Here is a 22,115-nt window from a genome sequence, read left to right as displayed (position 1 = left end):
TGTATAATGAAATAGAAAATTTTATCTGGAGATCTCAAATACAGTTTTAGATACATAGGAAAAACAACAATTCAAAGCACTGGATTGCTAATCTTTCCCTACGTAACATGGAATTCGAGCTGTTTTTATGTAACACAAAGAGATTTTCCCATGTCAATGTTCCAGATAGAATCAGGCTTTCTACGATCACTTCTAAAGTGTGATCAGGGAATTTTTTTCTTCTTTGTTTCTTTTTTATTTTGCTAAATTTGCAATTCACTGTTGTTGTGCTATGGGCATGATCCCAATGTCTGTCTGTCTCAGAATCCAGGACTCTCCCTGGAACTAGTTGGCAAAATTAACATTTGCTTCTCTTTTCCAGTGCCCTGATAAGGACTTGCTCTGACATAGCTTCAGAAAGTTCAAACAATCAAATTGTTTAATGTGTTAAAGTGACAGAACAGACTTAGGATTTCTGGTGATAAAGGCACTAACTGCAAGATGAACTCAGGTTAATAAGTCCTGGGTAACATCTGACCCAGTTGAAGACACAAACCTTTGCAATATCTCTGATATAATAGAAATGCAGCAAAAGTCCAGCCATGTATTGAAGGTGCAATTCTTACCAAGAAGGGTGGCCCTGTCTTGGGTGGAGGGAAAGGAGCACAGCCCTTTGACCGTCCTTCGTGTCTGCTGCTGGTGCTGGCCATGCTATACCCCCAATGGTACTGGTACTGGTGCCCCTGCACACTGAAAGATGACCCTCTTGTGGGTTTTGTACCCAAGCCCTGGCTGTCCCTGCCTGCTAGGGGACTTTTAGCGTGATTAGGAAGGAGAGTTGAACGCCAATCTCTTTTTCGTGGTGTGCAGTAATAAGGCAAGAAACAATGGATACAAACTTGACCATAGAAGGTTTCACCTCAACATGAGGAGAAACTTCTTTACAGTGGGGGTGACAGAGCATTGGAAAAGGCTGCCTGGAAGGGTTGTGGAGTCTCCTTCTCTGGAGACTTTCAAGACCACCTGGAGGCATTCCTGTGTGGACTACCCTAGGTGATCCTGCTTTTGGCAGGGGAGTTGGACTCAATGATCACTGGAGATCCCTTCCAACCTCTAATATTCTGTGATTCTGTGACATAGTCCAATATCTTTAGCATGTACTCAGTTTGGGGTGTTAACTTTAATATTAAAATTGCAGTTAATTAGGCAATGTTCTTCATTTGGGCCTTCAAAATCTGTTTTGAAGTTGGGTGTTTATGTTATTTTAGTCTTGCTTCATCAGTTTTAGCCAAAGCAGGGCCATCTTATCTCCACAAGACTCCCTCCTTTGGATGTTTGGATGCTTCGTGGATCTTTGTGTAACAGACACATGCTGATTGTAAATGACCTTGATCCCAAAGTATATGAAATCAACTTGCCTTCCTGTCCCATGGTGAGCTGGGCAGTTATCCCACATGCTCTTTTTCTGCATTTTGTAGAATACAGTCTCAGAGCATTTGTGAGCTCTGAAATGGTTTTTACTTTTTGTTTTGCATTCCAACCAAGCATTCTTATGTATTTGGAGACTAGATGAAGAGAGGGTAGCTTGTTAAAATTAGAGGGTTCTTCCAAACTCCAATGTAAACAGGTGTCTTGTTAAGTTTGCCCAACACAGGTATGATTTTCCATTTTTATTCTGGATTTGCCTGTAAATCTTAAGCATTTAGGAGTAAAACTCTCCTGGCCTTTTATTTGCAGAATGCTTCACTTCTGCTAATCCCACTGTAAAACACAGTGGGAGTTGGTATGGGCTATAGATTTTAACTACCATCTTATTTAACCTCACTCAGAAAAGATAAACAGTGGTTAACAAGCTTTCAATTTATTCATGTTAGTACTCCCACAGTGGCAAATTTCAGGGAAATAAGCTTACATGGATTAGTCATTAGCTTTTCTTTTCCATGTCCTTAAAATATCTTCTAACCTGAAATAAAGGAACAAGAGAATTTGCACAAAAAGATTAAATCTACTTCATCCCTGCTGGAAACTATTCTGAATCTTCTTAAAAGCCTGTTCAGTAATGCCAGAGGAATTGAAGGTGTTCTGAGGGCTATGCTTTGATCATAATTAGATAGCCTTTTTTTTCCCCCTAATGGGACAAATTTGTATGCATGAGAAACAACCAAAAAATATATGAACATACTTTATGTGCATCTGGTTAAGTGTTTTCCTTTGGATCAAGGGTGAAATTTTGAAGCAAATTTGATCTTCCCAACTCATCCGCTTGGTTTACATCACTGAGCAGTTTCTGAGAGTGCAAGTAGACTTCTTCGTTGAAACAGAGAGATTGAGGAGTGCTACTGTATTCTTAATGTGCAGCTGCTCTATCCATGTTCCCAAGTAACTCTCCCACCCCAAATGCCTATGGTATGAATATCAGGCTCTCAGCATTAATGTACAGAATCCCCAGAAAGAATTCAAATGAATAGTTTCTTCTCCTGAAAGTCAACCTCAGTGATCCAGGCTGCATGTGATTAACTTGCCTAGGACTAAACCTTGTTGAGTTATGCGAAGCCTTTCAGAAAGCACAGGTTGAGAAGGAGGTTGTGTGTCTGACAGCCTCAATTCCATGCTTGGTATACTGACCAAATGTCTTCCAAAGCCTTTAATTGCAAAGTCAATATGAATATGGTTACTGCTGACATTGCTAGCAATTTTCTTCAGAGGTGGCAACATTAGAGACCATAACAGCTAGCAAGGATTGTGAAGGGCTATGATACAGTACACTGTTGTGAAATTGTACCTGTAGATAGCATACACCTATTGGATCATACTGTTGAAAGTAGCTAGCAAGTAAGCTACAACTACAATTACATTTCTGTGCATGTCACAGCCAAAGAAATACTAAAGCAAGGATCAGAGGAGTTAAAAAGAGCTCTATGAAAAAAAACAATCATTGTTAAGTATTAAGTGTAGTTACCACCCACCTTAAACAAAAGCCATTACTATTAAGTATCATTAAACTTGCATAAGAATGAGTTATACACCTATCTTCAAATTTTTGGCCAAAGTGATTGAAGTTTGGGAAGTTAACAAATAAGTGACCAATAAGGTTTTTAATGGATCAGATGTACTACTGCATCAGAAGTAGCGCTACCACCTAAGCAAAACATAGGGTTTATTTGTTGGTTCAGCAAGTGAAGCTTTCTCAAATCCCCCATGTTTAATTGCTTAAGTTTGAGGGAGAGAAGGCATGTTGTATGCCTTGTAACAATTGTCTTCCGGGTTTGGAGGAGGCTTTTATATAGGGAAAATGGGTTCTTATCAAACATCTATCCTTGAAAATCAGAATAGGTTAAAAATAGGTTATAATTATTTACAAAGCCAAACCACCACATGATATTTTACCATCCTCCTTTAGATAAATTCTAATGTCACCTTCTATACAACTCATGCTGTGTGTGCTGTACCGTGGATGTGCTCATTCCTGTCTGCAAACTTGCTTCAAATGCTGCTACCTGCTATATCTCTGAAAATTTGTTGTCTCAGCTTTGACTCCCTTGTTCATGCCAAACATTACCTCACCTGGGCTCCATCCAGTCTTCTCTGCAGCTGTGGAGCAGTTGTGTTGTATCATGGTCGAAGTCAACCAGCAGAGACGTGAGCAACAATATTCTCCCTCCTGCTTGCGGTGAACCATGGCAACGCCCAGCCTGGGGGTGAAGGAGACTGTCAGTCAGACACACAGTGGTAAGAGCTCAGCCTGCAGGACAGGAAGCAAATGGGTAAAGCTCCACATCAGGAGCAATGAAAGGAGTACCCTTAATGGTGGCAAAAAATGCCATGACCATTCTAGCAAGGGTGCCCTGCAGTCTTGTTGGGTCTCCTGTTCTGTGTGGTCTGTGGCAACTGGTGAGTAACAGTTGTTAGCAGTAACTAGAAGGATCCAGATAGGAGAAGGAGGGAGAAGAAGAGATGCTGAGTGCCAGAACGCCTTGGAGGACAAGGAGGTGGGTGACACTAAAATGTCATGCCTGAAGGGAGGTGAGAAGAACTGGGACAGGGCTCAAGGTGAGGAGAGCAGTATCACTCACAGGGATTGTCCCATGCAGTGAGAGGAGTCCTATGGCATTTTATATGACTGCAATGTTCACACCAGAAGATGTGGAAGTGCACTGGAACCACTAACCGTAATTCTGGTGCTTGCTAACTTTTGGGTGGCTCTTTGCAATGTTAAAAGATCTTCTCACATGCACTGATCTCCATAGGATTAAGCATGACCTAACTAAGGTCTTCATTTTACCCTTTCTCTCACTTAACTGGCCTGTTTGAGCAAACAACACTGCTAAAATAAAGGATTAATCCTTGGAGCTAAGAATTGGCAGGAATCTACCACAACCACAGCATTCTAATTATTGAAAACACTGGATTAGCCCAAAACACTTTCAGACAGTGAAAAGAATTAACCAGTGACTTCAGCTGGAACAAAAACATCATTGAAACAGACATATATCACAAAAGTACTTCTTGTTAGGTTAGAGAAAGCACAACATTTATACCCTCTAGAATATGAAATCTGATGTCTAAGTACAAAGCAGGAGACAAGACAAAATAAGAATTAACCAGAACATTAGGAGGCATTGAATCAAGTAGTGTAAATGTTTTTTAAATGAAACAAAACTTGAAAATGCTTTAGATTAAAGATTGTGACCTCTTGGTTCTGTTTGCTTTACACTGACTCAAAATTTTATTTTGTTTTTCTCCTCAGCCTAAAATTCTAATAGTTTTATAGGCAAAATATGACTTGGGGTTGTCTTGTCAAAACCTGAGTGAGGCTTAGCAACAAGTACATCCTTGTATAAATAAATCACATCATGAATATGGTTTTGATTTATATCTTATTTGGAATGTAACAGGGCATACAGAATAAGGACCAAGACTTAAACAGTGACTACTTTAAGAATTAACCTAGCAATACATTTTCTCATCAGTAGCTTTGCCTAAGTCTCATCAGTTGTGAAAAGAATTAGGATTTCCTGTCACTCTGAGTGCATGCATGAAGAAATTACAGCGTGTTCCTTGTTGCACTTTCTTGGTCTTGCAGATTAGATGTTCCAGACACAGGAAAATATGTCAGTTTTCACACTTCACCAGCCATGGTCAATGGATACAGGAGCACCACTTTCAGCTCCCAGCAGAACACTTCCCAAAATGCACTACTGGTTTTTGTAAGCTATGCTCCTGCACAGCTCCCAGATGACTATTTTCAGCTGGTTTATGATATAAAATACACCCACTAAGGAATAGTTGTGTGCCTCCAGGATGGAGTGAGTTGAGTGCACAAACCCCCACGTTACAACAGACACTGCACACACTTGCTGGCTCATGTTCAGGCAACACAGATTTTTTTTTTTTAATCCGTCATCTTGCCTTTCTTAGCTTGAGTGAATTCCTTGAGTCTTGTTGAAAATCCATCCTTAGCTCCATTTTATTTTTACTTTCTATGGAAGCACTTTTGGTGTAGGGATTCATTTTGTTAACACTCTTTAATTGAATATTAAAAGTTATCTAAGCAAATTACTCTTTTCCTTCATAATTCATGGTTCTACACATTTACAGACAGAAGCAGGGAAATGTGGATGCCTCAGTAGCATCCAGAGATGTATAGTCAGAAATAAGAGTACTAAACACCTGTCAATCTTTTATTCACTTCTGGAGAGCAGTTTTAACTAAACTGTCTCTTAGCTGTACCATACATGACTCTAAAACCTCTGCATCTGGGGGCAAAACAAATAAGATTTGCATTCCCTGTAGGCTCAGTGTTCACAAAACTTAAGATCCACAGATTCTCCTCAGACTCTTTCAGTTAAGGACTCCAGATGTCAAAGGTTGTAATTTAAAATAAGAATTAAATTATTTTAAACTTATGAACTCCCAAGAAAAATGTGTTTGAGAATAAAAATCTCCTTCATTTGCAATGTGCAAAACATATCCTAGAAAAGACAAAAGTTCTTTTTGTTACGTAGATCTGTGCCACACGCTACAGTTTGTGGTAGATGCAGCAGATTCCAGCTATGAGAGTACTTTGCTGTTCCCGGATAATTTCACTAGTGATTAAATAGTTTCCACAAAACAGATGAAAAAGCTACAAGATATTTCTACATGAAGTAATAATTTCCTCTAATATACTGCATGGTAATTACCTTTGTCATTGTCTTTAAATTAGCATTCTTGCGTTAGGCAGTGTGACAGGAAGTGAAAATGTAACCATGAGTTTGCTTACTTCTGGGTTGTTTTTTTCACTTTGTTGCAATACTTGGGCAATGTTCTCTCTCATCCAGTGCAGGCTGGGGTTGAGCCCTCCAGTCCATCAGTCTTTCTTTTCCAGAGTTGTTTGTTTTTTGGGGGTTTTGTTTGTTTGGTTTTGTTTTTTATGTTTCCTTAATGTGAATATTTTGTATCTTCTTTTAGTGCTACTTATTTTGTTGCCTTTCTGACTGGAAAAAAAAAACCACAACCAACAAACTCAAAACAACTAGTTGTCTGCATGTATCATGACTTTTATTTTTTTTTTACATCAAATATAGATGGAAGCTCATGAAAAACAAGAGTTCAATGGTATTTAGCTTTGTCCCTCAATAAGGATTCCTTTCTATTGGATGTGATAAATGTTTTGGTAACGTTGACAAGTTTTAAATGGAATTACAATATTTTGTATATTCACATCCCTTAAGTGTCAGTTGTGTCCTGTAGCTCATGACTGGTTGAGGAAAGGAGGTTACTTCTTATTCCTTCCTGCGTAATCATTGACTGACAACAGGTGCTCAACACATTAAGAAATTACTTTAGAAACCAGAAAAAAATTCCACTGAGTTTCACTGCCTTAAAAGCCAAGAGCTGTAATTTTGAACAGTCTTACATCTCCAGTGACTACCAGCTTACCTAACTTACCTTTCTCTATATAATCTCTTTCATAGAGATTCTGAAACAGATTCTACCTACTTGGTGCCCGGGCCCCGTACGCGGGAACCGGCCGCCACTCTCCGCTAGTTCGCGGCTCTCCTGAGCCGCCTGGGGGCAGTGTTGGCCCTGCAACCGCGGTCCTGAGGGCGGTGGGTCCCTGCCCCGGCAGTCTTGACGGGCCGGCAGTCTCGACGCGCCCGGGGCTGTGAGTGGCACAGTGGGGACTCAGCAGCAAGCTGTGGGGAGAAGGAGGCCAAGCCGCAGCCCCTGCTGCTTTGCTGTGAGTCTCAACCGTATTGAGCGAGACCTTCCTCTCACACTGGTGGGCTCTGCTGGCTCGCTCTCAGTAACCGGGCCCTGAGCATGGCGCTCCCCTTCACCGCGTCAGTCCTACGGCTGGCGGTGCCTGCGGCCCCACTCCTGACATCAGTGCCTCCTCACGAACGCTATCGCTACGCGGGCTGTTAAGCCCCTTTTTCTCGCACGCCGCTTTCGCCCTGACACAGGCGCAGCCCAAACCTCTCTATAATATGCACGGGAGGCATGCACTCGGCAGCCCAGCACACACCACACGCTTTCCACTGACGGATGGGACGAGCTCTCCCGTGCCCCTCTGCTAGGAGCCGCGGCAGGTGCGTTAAGGGTTCACGGCTACTCAACTCACTCCACTCACTCACAGCCCTGCTTGCCCCTCGCCCGCCCGCCGCCGCCGCCGCGCACCACCCGCGACACGCCCCTCCCCGAAGCCTATTGGTGGCCGCGGCGCCCCCCGGGTGGCCGACGCAGCGCTGAGTGGCCCAGCGACCCGTCCGTCAGAGCTACCCGTCACAACACGCCCGGCTGCTGTCACAACAGAACGGTGCAGCCGCGGCGGCACTTCCTGCGCGCCGCTGCCCGCGGCCGCCCTGCCGGGCGCACCGTCCCGCTTCTTTGGCACCGCGGTGGGCTGCGGAGTGTCGTGCCAGTGACTTCAGTGATGGCTCCACTGGGGAAAGTTGTCGCTGCCTCCGCCGTACCGTGAGGGAAGCGCCGCGGGACGCCCTTCGTCTGTGTGTGCGTGTCCCCTCCCCGCCGTCCTCCTAGCGCCCCGGAGAAGTTGACATCGCTCGGCGGGGCGATGGCAGAGGCTGCCGGTGGCAGAGAGCTACAGGCGGCGGGCCGTGTCCCTCTGGACGCCGCTCACCGTGCTGAGGAGGAGATCGACCCGGCTTTGCTAGACGCCCCGGCGGCGGCCGCGGGCAGGAGGCGGGAGCGGCGCAGCGGCGTCTCGGCCGTGGGTACCGCTGAGCGCTTCCCCAGTAGTAGCCTTGGGCCAGCGGCAGCCCCGGACTCCGACGCCTGCCTGCTGGAGGCGGCCAAGGCCACCCCGCGAAGGAGCAGCATCATCAAGGTAAGGACGAGCCGCCACACCGGGAAGTTTCGGCGGGTCCCGCTTCAGCTCGTGCTGGCAGGGGAGGGAGCCGAGCCGGGCGGGAGTGCGGGGGGAGCCCTACGCCCACGCCCCTCTCAGGTGAAGCAGCCGCTTCACCGTCCTGCCTCGTACCGAGCAAGGGTGGCGGTGCTGCGGTCCTGCCCTCCTGGAGCCTTCCGCGGGAAGGTGTATGTTGTTCTGTGGGGGTCCCCGGCCGGCCAGTGTGGCGGGAGCTGGCTCCGCTGTTGGGCTGTGGGGAGAGGGCTGCATGTTAGGGTCCCGGCCGCTGTTGTCCGTGCCCCGTGAGTTTGGCAGCGGAGAAGCTGCCCGCTGAGTTGTGAAGTTGTATCGTAGTGGCTCGTATCGGCTCTTACCGAGTATTCATGTAGCAGCTGGAGGCAGAACGAGTGGCTTCTGCAGCCGTGGTTTCCGTGGCTCCTGGGCAGCCAAATCCGCGCTGGCACACGGCGAGAGGAGGCTCAATGTGGCACAGATTGCTGCGGAGCAGCTCCGGGGGTTGTAGCACCTTCTGTATGGCATTAACAGCTTGGGCGTGATCTTAACACTCGCCGCTTTTGTTATGATCTGTTAGGGAAAATGGCTTTATGGTTGTGGTGGTCTCGTTTGTCCCCCGATTTAATTTTTAAGAATAAACGCTGTGGTTTCGGATTAAGTGACGTCGTTTTATCAGTATGCAGGATAATCGCTGAGGAGACGGTGAATAAAGTCTCTTGGGCAAAGTTAATTTGGCACATGCTTACATGCGGTCCTCTTGGAATGATTTGCACTTGGAAGGCATCGGGAGAACAGTGGGAAACGAGACCTCACCTGGGTAGCTGTGTGAAGGCAGAGCTCTTAGCCAAAGGCAAGAAGCAAAAGCAGGCAGCTCAGCTCTTAGAGCTTGGTAGATCCCTTGAAAGGATTGATAAACAAAACGTTTTCTTTTTGCATTTTAAAGCTTTAACATTCAGAGATAGTGAAGTGCAAAAGAGCCTCCGGGATCCTTTGAAAATTCTACCTTGAAATGTTAACCCGTTAAATCCGACAAAGCATTGAAGTGCGGCTATAGCCTTCTAAAGGCATCCATTGAATGTGGTGGGAATGCTTCCAATATGAAGTTACATAAATGATCTGCTAAATCAGGACCACAGTTGGGGAAGTGTTTTGGTATGGAAATGGTATTTTCTCTTGGAATTGTGTGAAGGTTGCAAATACACAGTCTTGGATTTAAAGAAGGTATAACACTTTTTACAAGACTGCACCAGTCTGGGAGGTAAGTTCTCATGACTGGGTAACGTTTTGACTAGGAGTTAATATTTAGCAATGCTCCTGTGCAAATGATCTATCTTCCAGCTGGAGGAGATTTTTTGAGATGCATCTTGGGATGGTCTTTATTGGCAGAGAGATTTCTGATAGGGATAAGAAATCATTAATGTTGTTACATAAGCAACTGGTTAGGTGTCAGCTGAGATACTAAGTAAACTCAGCTTCTTGAATTGAGAAGTGGTGCATACAAACTGGAGAAGGTCAGAAGGATAGCTAGAATGGGTCAATAGATTGAATACTGTGTAAGAGAGAAATTTGATTCCTAGGACAGCATTGCCTGTGGAACAAAGGATGCTTAATCATAGAATGGCTTAGTTTGGAAGGGACCTTAGAGATTGTCTACTCAAATCTCCCTGCCATGGGCACGGATGCCTTTCAACTAGACTCAGCTGCTCAAGGCCTCATCTGTCCTGTCATTAAACACCCCCAGAGATCCAGTCTAGAAATCAGTCAATTACTCCAATCACTGTAAGGTTCTGGAGTGGATTTATAACAGGAATTGAATGAAAAATACGTGAATTAATTTTGAATATTGTTAAGATGATGAATTAACTTAGATAAGATGGTTGTGTCTGCTGGTGGGTATCTGAACTTGAGAATTTGCAGGCTGTGCATCTCTTGGACGTATTGTTGAGACCCTGCACAGGACAGTTTATTTTCCCACAGGTGGTGTATAAAAGTGTTCTGAATCTGTTTCCTTTGACATTCCACTAGAAAATGAGAAACAATTTAAACTGGGAAATTAAATAATGTATTTGTTGGCATATTTTAGGAATTTCTGATGTCCTAGGTAGGATGTTCATGAGGTGCGGAATGCAAATTTTAGATGGAATTGGAATACAACCTCCCCCCCAATTTACCTTTTCTATTTGTTCATGGCTTCAACATGCAAGAATTCTGTTCAAGCATTTTATGTTTTGCAGGGGAATGAATTTTACACTTTTATATTATTTGTTTTACTCTAAAACCTCTATATGTTCATCTGACTCTATAGTCAAAATAGTATTCCATCATTTTCTTTAAGCTGCCTTTACCAGCTGAAAGAGGGACATTAAGGAAGCAAGGGAAGTTGCACAGTAAGGACAAGTTCTTACTCTGCAGGAGTTAGAACACGTGTACTCTTTTCTCCCATTTCTCTCTGTTATTTCAAGGTGTGCTTTAGGCAGGAGATGGGCTCACTGGATTAAGCAAGAGGTTAAAATTCTGTAGATTTAGATGACGAAATATACTTTTAATATGTTTTTTTACACAGCTATCTTCTAGAACTTTGCAAGTTTCAAGGTTAACATCTGTGAGTGCAATTCCAGTGGAAGCCAGACTTGCTTACATTGTGGTATCTTGGCATCCACAGCGTAACTGTGAAGTATGAAGGACTGAACTTGCTTAAAAAAATCTTTCCTGCAGCAAATTACATCTGGCATATACTGCAAGTAAAATATGAGCCCTTTGAGATAATCTTCAGTGCATTCATGTGCTCTATATTTGGCTTCAGAAACAAGAGAACTCATTTATACAAAAGGAACAAAATGTAGCTGGAATATTTTTATTCCCATTTTGCTTTGCTGATGCTCACAGCTTTTGTAGATTGAGGTAAAGTTGAAGCAGCATTAATGAGAAATAGCTGTAGATGCTCTTGTGCTTTAGCAAATTGCCCTAATTCAGGTGCTTTAGTCATGTTTTGAGATTTATTTATTTAGTTGGTTTTTGGTCTTTGGGGGGGTTATTGCAAGGAAGAGGTAAAGGTCTTGCCACAGAACTCTGGTGCAAAAAGGGTTTTGCCATGAGGAGCCTGCAGTCAGAGTATGATGGTTGGGAGGTAAAATTACAGGAGGGGCAAGAGTGAGTGCAGAACTTGACCCATTTTTGAAGAAGCCAGAAGATGCACCATTGGCTAAATTATTTGCTGAGCATTTCCAGTTTTTTTTTTTTTTTTTGGTGAATAATCCAGCGTCAGTTGTTTGGAAATAAAATGTTAATTGCAACCACTTTTAAGTCAGGAGAGCAGAAGACAGTGCTTGAAGAACTGTTATTTCTTTTTTTTTTTTTTTTTTTTGTGTGTGTAATGCTTTGCAAACCTTCCTGTGTGTAAAGAGAGTTGACTGATGTTGTTTTCCTTCTGGCATGTCCTTCTGACATCGCCATGTAGAAGCATTTTAATAAGGGGGTAGGAAGGCTGTGTCATTTGTTTGTAATGCCCACTGAAATAGTTTGTAAATTTAAACCAAAGTATTTCCCTGTCAGTTCTTGCCAGGCGTCTGTCTCTGTTTGCATGCAGTACAAACTTTTGGGACCATGTGTTTGCTTTTTTACTTCCTGGGTATTTGTGTTACGATCCGGTGGCAGATAACACAGCTCTGCACTGTGTTAGCAACAGCAGAGTATACCCATGGAGTGAACTTGAAGTAGGAACTGCAGAGTCAGGCTTCAACTTCAGTTGCAGTTGAGCTGTGAGACCTTCTGCTGAGGTTCTTCAAAGACCGTTTGCTTTTCTTTCATGCACTTTTTTTTTTTTCTTCCTTCTTTAAAAGCCTGTTGAGTTGTGCTTGCCTGTCATATTTTATTAGTCTTAAGAACTGCAAATCTTAGGGTTTTGCAGTTGAGTTCATTTAGTGGAAGTGCATCTAGCCAAGCTGTCTTGTTTCAAGAAGTTTTATTTATCCTAGTGACGTTTTCAGCTTTAAGAAAGATAAACCTACAATAAAAAAAGAATAACGCCTAGTTTCTTTCAACTTGTGTTCTGAAGTGTGGTGACAGAATTAGTGTTTTAAGTACCTGGTATTTTCATGCATACAACATGACTACTGAAGACTCTTTTTTTTTTTTTTTTTTTTTTTTTTTTTTTTATTTCACAAGACAGAATTTTTCAGGAGTATAATGATTCTCCGGTAACACAGATTTTTTTGCTGTGTAAACTTACATTTAGATACTTGCTACTTAATAATCTAAGACTGTGACTATGTAAGATTCATTAAGGCTGATTTCATTAGTTGATAGCCCCATGGTGATTCTACCAGAACTGCATTTTTGGCATATTCGTAACTACCCCAGAAAAAGGGGAAAATCTTTTGGAGGGGAAGACATTTAAGAATACTGAAAAGGTATAAGGAAAGGCAAGAATGATATGCCCAGCTATGGAAAGACTGCCACACAATGAGAAATTAATCAGATGCATAGAGGCATAGAATTGTCAAAGTTGGAAGGGACCTCAAGGATTATCTACTTCGAACCCCCCTGCCATGGGCAGGGACACCTCACACTAGATCAGGTTGTCCAGATCCCCATCCAACCCGGCCTTAAAAACCTCCAGGGATGGGGCTTCCACCACCTCCCTGGGTAACCTCTTCCAGTGTCTCACCCCCTTATGGTGAAGAACTTCTTCCTAACATCCAATCTGAATTTCCCCATTTCTGGTTTTGTTCCATCCCCCCCCCCCCACTACCTGACACCCTAAAAAGTCCCTCCCCAGCTTTCTTTCAGGCCCCCTTCAGATACTGGAAGGCCACAATGAAGGTGTCCTCGGAGCCTTCTCTTCTCCAGACAGAATAGCCCAGAGAAGAGAAGGAAAAAGGTAACTGGTGGATGATATTTTAATGTATGTAAATTCCCAAACATTGTGGAGAGACAACCAGGGAACTGAGGTTCACTCCTCTGCAGAGTGTGAAGTAGGGGAAGCCCAGTGATAGTTATAGCAGCAGGTTTAAAATAAATGAAAGCATTTGCTGACACAGCATGTAATTAAGCCATGCGCTTAACAGCCACAGAAAGCTGTGGCAGTCAGAAATGTAAATGGGTTCAAGCAGGTACAAAACGACAAATTGATGAAGGAGGTCTTCACAATGCACCGAAGACATCTGGCTTAGAAAGTCCCTAAACTACAAGCAGTTAACACTGGGAAGCCACAGCAGAGACTGATCACTTCGTACTTTCCTGCTGTTTATTCGTCTCCTGGTGCACATCCTCCTGTAGCTGGGATACCAGCCTGGACTGACCTTTGTCTAACCCCAGATCTATTTGTTAAGGAAATCTTAAATACACTATTAAGAGTCATGGAAGACTGTTACCAGTTATTGCTAGTTTAAAAATGACTTAGAAATAAAAAGAATCTTCTGTTAATTAGTTATTTAGAATATATATATATATATATGGTTTTGTTGTTTTTTTTTTCACTTGCTGTACCGAGGAGAAGCATTATGGATATTTTTGGTTTGTTTGTTTGTTTTGAGTGTTGGACCATAGCTATCCATCCCTGGAGGTTTCTAAGGCCAGGCTGGATGTGGCTCTGAGCAACCTAATCTAGTGTGAAGTGTCTCTGTCCATGGCAGGGGGGTTGGAACTAGATGATCCTTGAGGTCGCTTCCAACCCTAACAATTCTATGTTTGTAGTCTTGGTAATATTTTCATAACACTGCACCTATATTCTATTCACCACTCTTTTTAATAAGCAGCTACCTGAGACAACTTTGAACAGAACCTGTGCTGGTTGTTGACCTGCTTTGGTTGAAAGAGTTATATCCATCAGTTAGAAAAACTCTCCATCTTCAGTGGTACTATGGATCTGTTGCTTTTTTTTTTTTTTACTAAGATGCCTTCTCTTGGGGGGCAGTGGGTGTTTCAGATTGGGGTTTTGCCCCTACCTTTTCTCTGAAAAAAAAAAAAAAGCAGCTTTGGTAGTTCCAGTATGGCTGTGCCTGAAATAACATTGTAATGAGAAGAAATTTAGGTTGTGTTGATTTTTTTTTTTTTTTTTAAGTTGTATCAATAATAATAATCTATAGACCACAATCCACTGAAGACTTCAGTGTATAAAGACTTCAGGAGCAGGGTTTAGGCATGTTGGTCTCATGACACTATCCTGAAAGCTCAGCTAGCTTCTTCTCAGAGATCTAAGTTTTGCCAGAAAAGTTTCTTACAGAGGGTTTTCTCTTGTACAGCAAGTCACTTGACACTTGCTGATGAGCATTTTAGTATATACCATGTGCACAAGTCAATCAATGAGTAATAGATGGAGGTCTCTTTCCATTCAATTTCCTGGAATGGGTCATCTTTAAATCAGACTTCCTCTTTCCGATGATTGGATTTGCCACAAAATACAATACCTAAGTGCAGAGATGGCTGCAAATTGGAATTAAAAAGTCAATTAACTTCTCAAGGAGAACTTGGCCTGGCTAAAAGTCTTTTAAAAATCAGTGGAAGCCTTTACACTGGCTTGTGTAAACTTTGGTACTTAAAAAACCAAAACAAACAACCAACCCAGGATAGACTGCTTCTATTAGAGTTTATAGTGGATTCGTCTGTTGTGCTGACTGCTGGCCCTGGAGAATTTTTCCTTGTCAGTTGGTTCCATGTAGCAGATAGTGTAAGACATGACCAGTGATCTCATTAAACATGTGGGTGGTGATGGATGATGGGATTGTGCTTGTGGTATTGTAATAGTCAGGACTATTTGGATGTCTTCCATGGAAATTACCTAAGGATGGCCTTTTCCAAACTGCTGGGACAGTTGTCCTTTGTGTGGGGTACCAGCAGGTCTAGTGATCAGCAAACACAAGCTCTGGCAGGTGGTTTCAGGAATTTCCTTGACAGGTTTTTCTACGTAAGAGGTAGGAGTTGATATGGTCAGGAACAAGGGATGAAGATGGTGATCCTGGTTGATTTGTTTTTAAAGGTTCAGGGTTTCAACAAGACAAAGTGCAAGGTCCTGCATCTGGGTCGAGGCAATTCCAAGCACAAATCCAGGCTGGGCAGTGAGTGGCTGGAAAGCAGCCCTGAGGAGAGGGACTTGGGGGTGCTGGTGGATGAGAAGCTCACCAGGAGCTGTCAATGTGCACTTGCAGCCCAGAAAGCCAACCAGAGCCTGGGCTGCATCAAGAGAAGTGTGGCCAGCAGGTCAAGGGAGGTGATTCTCCCCCTCTGCTCAGCTCTGGTGAGACCCCACCTGGAGTACTGCGTCCAGTTCTGGAGCCCCTATTACGAGAGGGATCTGGACATGCTGGAAGGTGTCCAGAGAAGGGCCACCAGGATGAGCAGAGGGCTGGAGCACCTCTCCTATGAGGACAGACTGAAAGAGTTGGGATTGTTCAGTCTGGAGAAGAGAAGGCTCCGAGGTGACCTTCTTGTGGCCTTCCAGTATCTGAAGAGGGCTACAAGAAAGCTGGGGAGGGACTTTTTAGGCTATCAGGTAGTGACAGGACTGGGGGAATGGAATAAAGCTGGAAGTGGGGAGATTCAGGCTGGACGTGAGGAAGAAGTTCTTCCCCATGAGAGTGGTGAGAGCCTGGAATGGGTTGTCCAGGGAGGTGGTTGGGGCCCCATCCCTGGAGGTGTTTAAGGCCAGGCTGGATGAGGCTCTGGCCAGCCTGATCTAGTGTGAGGTGTTCCTGCCCATGGCAGGGGGGTTGGAACTAGATGACCCTTGTGGTCCCTTCCAACCCTGACTGATTCTATGATTCTATGATAAAGCATGTTCTGTGCACAGGGACTGCTGTGCAGAGGCACATCAATGCTGATTTAACCCTTCTGTTGGAACCTGTTCCAACCTTCTGTTGAAATGATGGCTGTGGTGGGTAGAGTAGCAGCAGAGGAAAGCTTTCTGCTGCTTTCCAAATATTTTTTTTGATATCTATGCAGAGATGCAAACTCTGTTTCTTAGGATGATATTTTATTCATTCTGTAGTTCCATTGAGATCAGCTCCATCTGTAAGAAAAATGTTTTGTTTGAGTTAATAGTGTCTTTTTTTTTTCCTGTCCTTCTCTACAGTAGATGTCAAGGCAGTTACTATAGGACTGATAATTCCTCCTTGGAGGAGAAACGTTTAGCTGATGATGCTCAAACCTCATCAGCATGTTTTGTTTTCCAGGATGCCCCTGGGAAGTGTAATTTCTGGCAGTACCTTGGTGATTTACCTAAGGAATTATGTTTAATACTACTTTTTATTATACATGTATTCTAGCTCTCTTTTCTTTTAGCCAGTATGATTTGGTTTTGAGGTTTTGACATGCACAACAGTTTAGGAACTACTCAGACCTGATTAAAAACTTATGTTCTGTGGAAGGCTAAATGCATTTACTGAATACTAACAAGTTCTGAGGACCAATCATAGAATCCCAGAACGGTTTGTGTTGGAAGGGACCTTGAAAATCATGGGCAGGGACCCTAGACCAGGTTGCTCAAGGCCTCATTCAACCTGGCCTTGAACACTGTCACAGGGCAGCAGGGAAGGTGTCTGGGAGGTGCTGGGGAGCATCCCCAGCTTTCCTGGGCAACCTGTTCCAGTGTCTTACCACCCACACTATAAAGAATTTCTTCCTAGTATCCAGTCTAAATCTGCCTTCTTCCAGCTTAAAGCTTACAAGCCTTTGTAAAAAGTCCTTCCCAACTTTCTTGTAGCCTCCTATAGGATGCTGGAAGGCTGCTCTAAGGTCTCCCTGGAGCCTTCTCTTCTCCAGGCTGAACAGCCCCAACTCTTGCAGCCTGTCCTCATAGAAGAGGTGCTCCACCCCTTTGATCATCTTTGTGGCCTCCTCTGGACCCTCTCCATCAAGGTCCATGTTCTTCTTGTGTTTGGGGCACCAGAACTGGGCACAGTGCTGCAGGTGGGGTCTCACAAATGCAGAGCAGAGGGTCAGAATCCCCTCCCTGTCCTGCTGGTCACGTTTCTTTTGATGCACTCCAGCACACGACTGCCTTCTGGGCTGCCAGTGACCATTGCCAGTTCATGGTGAGTTTTTCATCAGCTGACACCCTCAAATCCTTCTCCTGAAGGCTGCTATCAAACTGTTTCCTGTCCAGCCTGTATTTCTGCTTGGGATTATCCCTCCCCAGGTGCAGGGCCTTGCACTTGGCCTTGCAGAACTTCATGAGATTGTCTTGGGTCCACCTCTCCAGCCTGTCCAGGACCCTCTGGGTGCCATCCCTTCCCTCCAGCATGTTGGACAAACCACAGCATATGGCTGACAACGATGTTAACCAGCAGTAGTCTCAGTACAGTACTGGCAGCAGTACAGGTCTTTGTGCGTATTGCTGTAGAAGTGTGTTTGCAGTCAGTGCCTTGTTCTTAAATCTTTCTGTATCATAGGCATTCTTGGTTGTGAAGCCTACTTATGAAGAATGCTGTCTCCTAGAGGAAACCTTTTTATGTCAGAACTTTGCAGTTTTAGTGATTGTTGAGCCCCTTCCTTATTGCTCTGACCCAGTTTATTTGTGGCTCGCTGTTAATGCCTGTAGTTATTAAGTTGAAAGTCTCTGACCATTAAAACTGTATATATGCCCTAATTAAAACTGAGAAAAGATATTCCTGTTCTTACATCAACAAAATTAGTCTTGGGATTATTGGATTGTTTTGGGCAGGGTACATCAAGTCATGTTATTGTGACGTGCCTATTGAAAGGTGCATGAAAGTCTGAAAGTTGTCTGGCACGGAATTTAAGCAGTGGGGGTTTAGTTTTGGTTTTGTGGTGAGGATAGGTTTGTTTTTTTTTTTTTTTGAGAGGATATATTGGTGCCTTCTGTCAGTTTTAGCCTACTGTTATGATTTGCATAGAAGAATAAAGCGTCATGCTTTAGCTTGACATTAGACTTTTCTGTTAAGACACTTGCAAAGTACAATATTGAGAACTCTCATTGTAAATGTAGATGGATTCTGGGTTCTTGCAGAGGAAGCTGTGCAGGGTAATTTGTTTGTGTGTATTTATGTATTGGAAGATCCATGCAATTTCATTTTTTCCTCGTTGTTCTTTTGATTTTTATAAGAATTTTCATAAATACCTGATTAGAAGTTGCATTTTACTCAGCTGAAGTGACTGCTGATCTGTTCAAGCCAGAGCTATCAAGAGAGAGCCCTGTGAATGAATTAGTGTAAGATGTCTTTTCTTTTTTCCATGTGAGATTGTGTAGGAGCTTGTTAAATTAGTTTGACAAATGTGATGGTTTAATAGAAGAATTCTGTTCCACTGGAGTATAACACACCTCCGGGCACTGTCTCATGTAAAAACTGTAATAAAAAATTCTGTGATCACTGGGCAAAACATAGACATTGGAATTCATTCAAGGTATGAAAACAGACTTTATGCAAAGATTTTGTATTCTGTGATGGATGGAGCTCAGTCCCAAATGCTGCCTGGAGGTGAGTGAGGTCTGCTGGGGCTAACCCAGCAGGTCAGGTAGCATCCAAGTCTGGACATTGGGGTAAAGGCAGATATGTTCTGGGAAATATGGATGTATCCTGAAGGAAGCCTTGTCTCCTAGTGTTACATAAAATTGGTTGTACTTGTTTATAATTTGGAATTGCAAGTCATAGTATATATAGCTTGTGAATGTCTTTCTCCCTGTTCTGATTCATACTGGCAGTTGCTCCCTAAAGCAATGCAGATTTTGAGTATAAACAGCTTCTGCAGTCTCTGAAATCAGTGGCAGTTTACCCCTTGCCATCAATGGAGGAAGGACACAAACACCTGATTGCTAAATGCTGTCATTTCACTTAGAAATGGCCTTCTTCAGGCTCTTGCAGACTTGAAATGTTGTTAATTTTTTTTTTTTTTGGTGCTGATCCTACCTGGTGAGGTTGATTTGGCAAAGTGCTGTTCCTTTAAACCTGAACAACATTACTGCTGAAGGATGAATGTGAGGTGGTGGTTTCCAGATAACAGTTGCTCTTCTTAAGAAACACACAAAAAAGAGTAAGTTGCTATTTGAGTGGAGAAAAGAAGACGGAGGTGACTTAAACAAATGCACTTGCTGTGAGTTGTTTGCTTGGCGATGCTGCTGCAGGGTCCACGTGCTGAATGCATATTAACAATTCTGATCAGATTCAGTGGTTTTTTTCTTTGCTAAATCTTTATGGATGAGAGGGAAGCACCTTCATAAGGTGGTGAGACACACAAGTCTGATGCTCAGGAGCAGTGCTTAGAAGTAATTCATCTCAATGGACTGTTCCAAATTTCACTGAGAGAAAGTCAGAGCCTGTTTGTGGACTGAAGAATATTCTCCCCACTCCCTTGGTGCCACAGAGGAGCATTCCCTGCAGCAATCCCTCTTGACTTTGGACACTTGCTTTTAAAAAACAAACAAACAAACAACATTCTGTTTACTTAAATTATGGTTTATTCTCATCCTGAGTGTAGGTTACATAGACTAGTGCAAGGACTGCTGTGTTTTTCTGCGGAAGAAGCTTGATCGCAGCAGCAGAGAGTGAAGATCAGTAAATGTTTTGCCCTGGGAGAGTGAGATGTGACACTGTGAAGCAGCGTGCTTTGCCTGGGCTCAGTGTGTATTCTGGGAGGGCATGGGTGTTTGGAAGAAGTAAGGTTTCACTGATAAGAGAAAATGTTAATGAAATGGGATTAATACCTTATTTTACTTTGCTCAGTGCAAAGGCCGTGGCTTTCCCTATCACAATGTCCCACGTGCCGTGAAATGCAGCACTTGTGATGAACTCTTGGAGAGCCTTTAAGATGACTGTCCCTTTACCTCAAGAGCTCAGCTTTCTGAGGGCTAACATCTAAGCCCACATTTCGATGTGGGCTGGTGCTGGCTGGATGATCCTGTGTGCCAAGAAAGGATGAGGTGGAAGAGGAACGGTGTGGAGCAGCGAAGTGCTGGGAGGCTGCACCTTGCTGGTGCCATTGCTGGCAGTGCCTGTGAGGTCTGGAGAAGCAAGCAGTTTTGTTGCTCTACAGAGATTTAGGACTTCACATTCTGTGAAGTAAAACCCCCAAATCATCAGAGGATAACAGCCCCTTGCCTTCTAAGTAGGAAGGCGTTTCTTTTAGCATTCTGAAGAAAACTGATTTACAGTTGATGTCTGTCTTCCACACACCCTTTCTCTGGAAAGAGAACTCTGCATTTCCTTCAGACTAGCCTTTAACTCCTCCAGAGGTACTCAGCTCTCAGCTTGAATAAACTGGGCTATTTTCTACTGCAAGTGCATTTGCAATGTTGTTTAGAACTGTGATGATCTGAGAAGAACAGTGTAGGCACAGAGTGCTGTTCACAGGGCGAGGAGAGGAAAGATCAACTTCCTAACCTAAAAAAGCTGCAGCCTTTTCTGTCTCCTTGAAACAGCTGAAAGGTGAAAGATGTGACCTGGTGAGATGCACTTTCCCCCTCCCCCCCCCCCCGTGTGGTGTACATGTGGTAGAATCCTGAGATCTTTATTTCATTTGAAATGTCATTTACTTTGTTTATCTATCTATCCACCTACACAGGGATGGCAGAGTGTCTCTGGCTGGTGTGGTGGCATATTGCAGCCAGGAGCACATGTTGCACAGCTCTCCAAATATCATTCAAGGAAAACACTCAAGTGTTTTCATGTCTGGGTATCTGTATGTTCTAAAGAACACAGTTCCACTCACTCAGTCCATTATCTTCTCATCCGTCTACCTATATACCACATATACTTTGAGTGATAATAGGAATTCACGGAGTGTGTTAAATTGACATTTTTAGGCTAAATTTTGCATTATTTCAGCATTTTAGCAGTGCAAAATGATAATGTTGTTCCCTTTAGTGAAACAAAGAGCTAATTGGTGATGATGGCAAACTCCAACTTCTTTTCAAATGGAAGCCTATTTTAATTTGGCATTGCAGTAGAGAGGCAAGAAGGCAAGCCATAGAATCATAAAATGGTTTGGGTTGGAAGGGACCTCCTAAGATCGTCTAGTCTAACCCCTCTGCAGTAAGCAGGGACATCCTCAACTAGATCAGGTTGCCCATAGCCCTGTGGAGCCTCTCCTTGAATATCTCCATGGATGGAGCCTCAACCACCTTCCTGGGCAACCTGTTGAAGTGTTCCACTACCCTCAGGGTAAAGAACTTGTTCCTAGCATGCAATGGTTTATACTGCCAAATAATTTGTCCATATTGCAAATCTTTTTATTTATCTCCTATTCTTTTTGGTCTACCATAAATACACTTTTTAATGGTTTATTTGAAAGGATTTTTTAAAACAGAAACTGAGCACAGACAAGCCTGGATTTGAAGCTGATAATCATCAGGAGCTGGCCTAAACTAAAGCAGGTGCTAGGTTGTCTTTGGGTCTATCATGCTTCAGTAAAGTAATGGATAAATGCATTTATGGAGGTAAAAGATGTGAAAGAGAGAAATATTTTCGTAAATATGTAAACATATTGTATGTTCATATAACTTGCCTTTGCTTCTCAGTTAGAGGTCTTGGCTGTACATTGATTTGTACACCAGATTTTGCCTTGTTGCAGGACTTGAAGATTTGAAGATTTTTTTTGCTCCCTTCTTATATGTTTTTGAAAATACTGTGGGGTTTGGTCATTTCTTTTGGGTGTGGGTTGGTCGTCTTCTAGTGTTTTGCCACTGTCTCTGCATGCCACTGCATGCCACTCTATGGTCCTGTGCTAGGTTCTATGGTCCTGTGCTCAGGCAGGGGGGTTGGACTCTATGATCTTCGCCCTTCCAACCCCTAACATCCTGTGATGTATATTTTGGTTG

At 43.3% G+C, this 22,115-nt stretch overlaps 1 protein-coding gene across 1 annotated transcript in view; it reads left to right on the top strand.

Moving 5' to 3' along the window:
- The first annotated feature begins 8,038 nt into the window (after nucleotides 1-8,038).
- PLCL1 (phospholipase C like 1 (inactive)) overlaps nucleotides 8,039-22,115 on the top strand; it is a 208,985-nt gene continuing 194,908 nt past the window's right edge. Inside the window, exon 1 of the mRNA XM_054381175.1 lies at nucleotides 8,039-8,311. Coding sequence (XP_054237150.1) covers nucleotides 8,039-8,311 — 273 coding nt within the window. The remainder of the gene's footprint in view (nucleotides 8,312-22,115) is intronic.

This window comes from Indicator indicator, chromosome 5 (assembly GCF_027791375.1).
Source record: "Indicator indicator isolate 239-I01 chromosome 5, UM_Iind_1.1, whole genome shotgun sequence".
Classification (NCBI taxonomy): Eukaryota; Metazoa; Chordata; class Aves; order Piciformes; family Indicatoridae; genus Indicator; species Indicator indicator.
Note: the sequence above shows the minus strand (reverse complement) of the source record. Positions and strands in the feature narration are given on the sequence as shown.